Genomic DNA, 3355 nt, shown 5'->3' with positions numbered 1-3355 from the left:
AGCAAGATTCAAACATGTATAAAGAAGTGATTCATATAGAATTCAAAAATAGAATTCTTGAACTGGAATTCAAAAACAGATTTCATAGCAAGATTAACAAGAATCGTGTAGTCATACCTTGAATTGAAAGAATGTGGTGAAAAAATCGACAAGAATGAGCAACCCAGAGAGCTTGAAGTCGTGAGGCTGTGTGAAGTTCGATATGCAGTAGGGCAAATGATAAGATGAACAACGGCCGATTGAATGAAATCTTTGAAAAAAAAATCCATGTACGTAGGAGGGTTCACATGGAAGAGATTATTCTCCGTTTTTTTTTTTCTTTTTGATTCTCGACCTATGCTTGTCTTTTCTTTTCTCCTATTTTCTTTATTTTTTTTAAAGGGAATTGTTTCGATGGAAAACGACTATTTTTTAAAGGGAATTGTTTTGATGGAAAATGAATTGGTTTATTTTTAAATTTCTTATTTTTGTATTAACCAAACAAAAGAAAATGAATCAATTCCTTATTTTCATTGTTTTTATTTCAATTTACCAAGGACCCTATAAAACAGTAGAACTTCGAATTGTCGAGATCCGAACTCGTAGTAATTATTCGAAACAAGACAAATCAAAGACTTACGGCTAAAGGAGTAGCCCTTTATTTTAATCCTCATGGAACATAACAAGCAAGAACAAATATATGATGCTATTTGTTAATAGATACGGTAAAAAAAGATGTATTTTAGGGTATGTTTGGGTTAGCTTTTTTTTATGTCAAAAGTGATTTTTAAAAAAAATGTTTATTAGCTTATAGCTTTTAGAAAAAACTGGTTTTAAAATGTATGCTATAAGCTTCTTTTCTTTTTCAGAAGTAAAATGGTTAATATACGGAATATAAAATAAATGTTAACTTTATCATCTACATTATTTTGTCTATGCTAAAAAGATATTTTTTCTAAAAACAAAAATATGAAAAAAGAAAAACAAAAGAGCCCCCAAGAAAAAAACCCACGTTCACACACTGACACACCGCACTGGTGTTCTTCTCCTCCATTATTTATTCGACCACCACCTCTCTCTTCCGCTTCTCATTTCCTTCCTTTTCACCACCCACAATGGCCGCCGGAATAATATCCTCCGGCCTCCTTTCCACCCTACTTCTACTGCTGCTATCAGTCTCCGCCAACTCTCTCAGTTACCAAACCCTCACCCCTCACTCTCTCCCTCAACCCAACAAATCCCCTTTCACTGATTCATCAGATTCCCAAACCCTAACCTCATCAAACATCGAAAACGAAAATGAAAACACAATCTCTCTAGATTTACACCATCTAGACACTCTCGCGGTCCCCACCAATGCAACCGCCGAGAGCCTCTTCAAACACCGTCTCCTCCGTGACTCAATTAGAGTCAAAACCATCACTTCCCTTGCTGCCGTCAAGGGACACGCAAACGCCACCCGACCAGGCCGGAGCAAGGCGGATTTCAGTAGCTCAGTGATCTCCGGTCTTGCACAGGGTTCCGGTGAGTATTTCACCCGCATCGGAATAGGAACTCCGCCTAGGTATGCCTACATGGTGTTGGACACCGGGAGCGACATCGTTTGGATCCAGTGCGCTCCTTGCCGGAGATGTTACACACAATCCGATCCCATTTTTGATCCGTCTAAATCGAAGACATTTGGCGGCGTCGCTTGTGGAACCCCTCTCTGTAACCACCTCGATTCGCCGGGATGCAACCAGCGTAAGAAATGTATGTACCAGGTGTCCTACGGCGACGGTTCGTTCACCGTCGGCGAGTTCTCCACCGAAACCCTCACCTTCCGGAAAACCAAGGTGAACAACATAGCTTTTGGATGCGGCCACGACAACGAAGGGTTGTTCGTCGGTGCCGCCGGTTTATTGGGTCTGGGTCGGGGCAAGTTATCTTTCCCTAATCAAGCGGGTCGTCAATTCGGGTCAAAGTTTTCTTATTGTCTCGTCGATCGGTCCATGTCGGCAAAACCTTCCTCTTTAGTCTTCGGAAACGCTGCCGTTTCACGGGTGGCCCGTTTCACTCCTCTACTCAACAACCCAAAACTCGACACATTTTACTACGTGGGACTCACCGGAGTCTCCGTGGGAGGCGTTCGAGTTCCCGGAATTTCGAGCTCACTCTTCGAGCTAGACAACTCCGGCAACGGCGGTGTAATCATCGACTCAGGCACCTCAGTAACCCGTCTGACCCGACCGGCGTACGTTGCGTTGCGAAATGCATTCTTGTCGGGAGCATCTCACTTGAAGAGAGGCCCAAATTTTTCGCTTTTCGATGCTTGTTTTGATCTTTCGGGTAAGACAGAGGTGAAGGTGCCAACGGTGGTGATGCATTTCACAGGTGCTGACGTGTCGTTGCCGGCGTCAAATTACTTGATTCCGGTGGACAGCAGTGGGAACTTCTGTTTCGCTTTTGCAGGAACGTCGAGTGGGTTGTCGATCATCGGAAACATCCAGCAACAAGGATTCCGGGTGGTTTATGATTTGGCGGGTTCCCGGGTCGGTTTTACACCGAGAGGGTGTGCTTAGTTGGGTTTTGGGTTTTTAGTCACTTTTTACCTTTTTAATCGAAGCAAATTAAGAAAGAAAGAAAAGGGAACATGTATTTTGTTGTGTTGCGTTGTGTATTTGGTAAAATTATTATGAGAAAAAAAAAAAGTAGAAAGAAAGAAAGGTGTAGGCCATACCAGGATTCTATTCTATTATTATCATTATTATTATAATATTACGAGTTTAAAATAAGATAATTGCAAAATCCTGAATTTATTAATCATGTGATAGGATGGGATGGGATGTTTTTTAGCTTAAAGGTATGTTTGTTACTTTGTTTTTTTGTCTTCTTCAACTTGGGTCAATTTTTAGTTTTACCGAAAATTAAAGATAAATACATACGACTTATGTTGTAATCTTTCCATTTGCATATAAGTATATTGGTTTGTTACTAGTATTGTCTTGTCTTGTTGCTTATACAATAAGGAAATTGGCATGCGATCGAGAGAAATGATTATATTTTGTACCAAATAAAAGCAAAAATGCATTTATTAGGGGTTATAAATAGAAAAATAATTTATTTTTATGGTGATGTTAATGAATATTTTATATATTTATTCATAAAGAATTTTCGTCCTTGTAAAAAACAACGAATCTTTTCAAAACGAAGCTAGTATATACTAATTTTAAAAAACAAAAAGAAAAAAAAAACCAAATCATTTAAACTAGACAAAACTTCATAAATGGTCCATGTAGTTTTCCATAATCTTGAATATAGTTTTTAATTTAAAAAAAATTTCATTGACGGTTGTGATTTCAAGATATATATATATATATATATATATATATATATA

The 3355-nt window shown here is 38.7% G+C and overlaps 1 protein-coding gene across 1 annotated transcript; it reads left to right on the top strand.

Moving 5' to 3' along the window:
* The first annotated feature begins 981 nt into the window (after window positions 1-981).
* On the top strand, window positions 982-2766 carry LOC145094175 (aspartyl protease family protein 2-like). Its single transcript, XM_079032469.1, has one exon. It carries the CDS (start codon window positions 1095-1097, stop codon window positions 2538-2540), a length of 1446 nt encoding a protein of 481 aa, XP_078888595.1. The 5' UTR covers window positions 982-1094; the 3' UTR covers window positions 2541-2766.
* Window positions 2767-3355: the final 589 nt, after the last annotated feature.

This window comes from Lactuca serriola, chromosome 3 (assembly GCF_051521515.1).
Source record: "Lactuca serriola cultivar US96UC23 chromosome 3, Lser_US96UC23_V15, whole genome shotgun sequence".
Classification (NCBI taxonomy): domain Eukaryota; kingdom Viridiplantae; phylum Streptophyta; class Magnoliopsida; order Asterales; family Asteraceae; genus Lactuca; species Lactuca serriola.
Note: the sequence above shows the minus strand (reverse complement) of the source record. Positions and strands in the feature narration are given on the sequence as shown.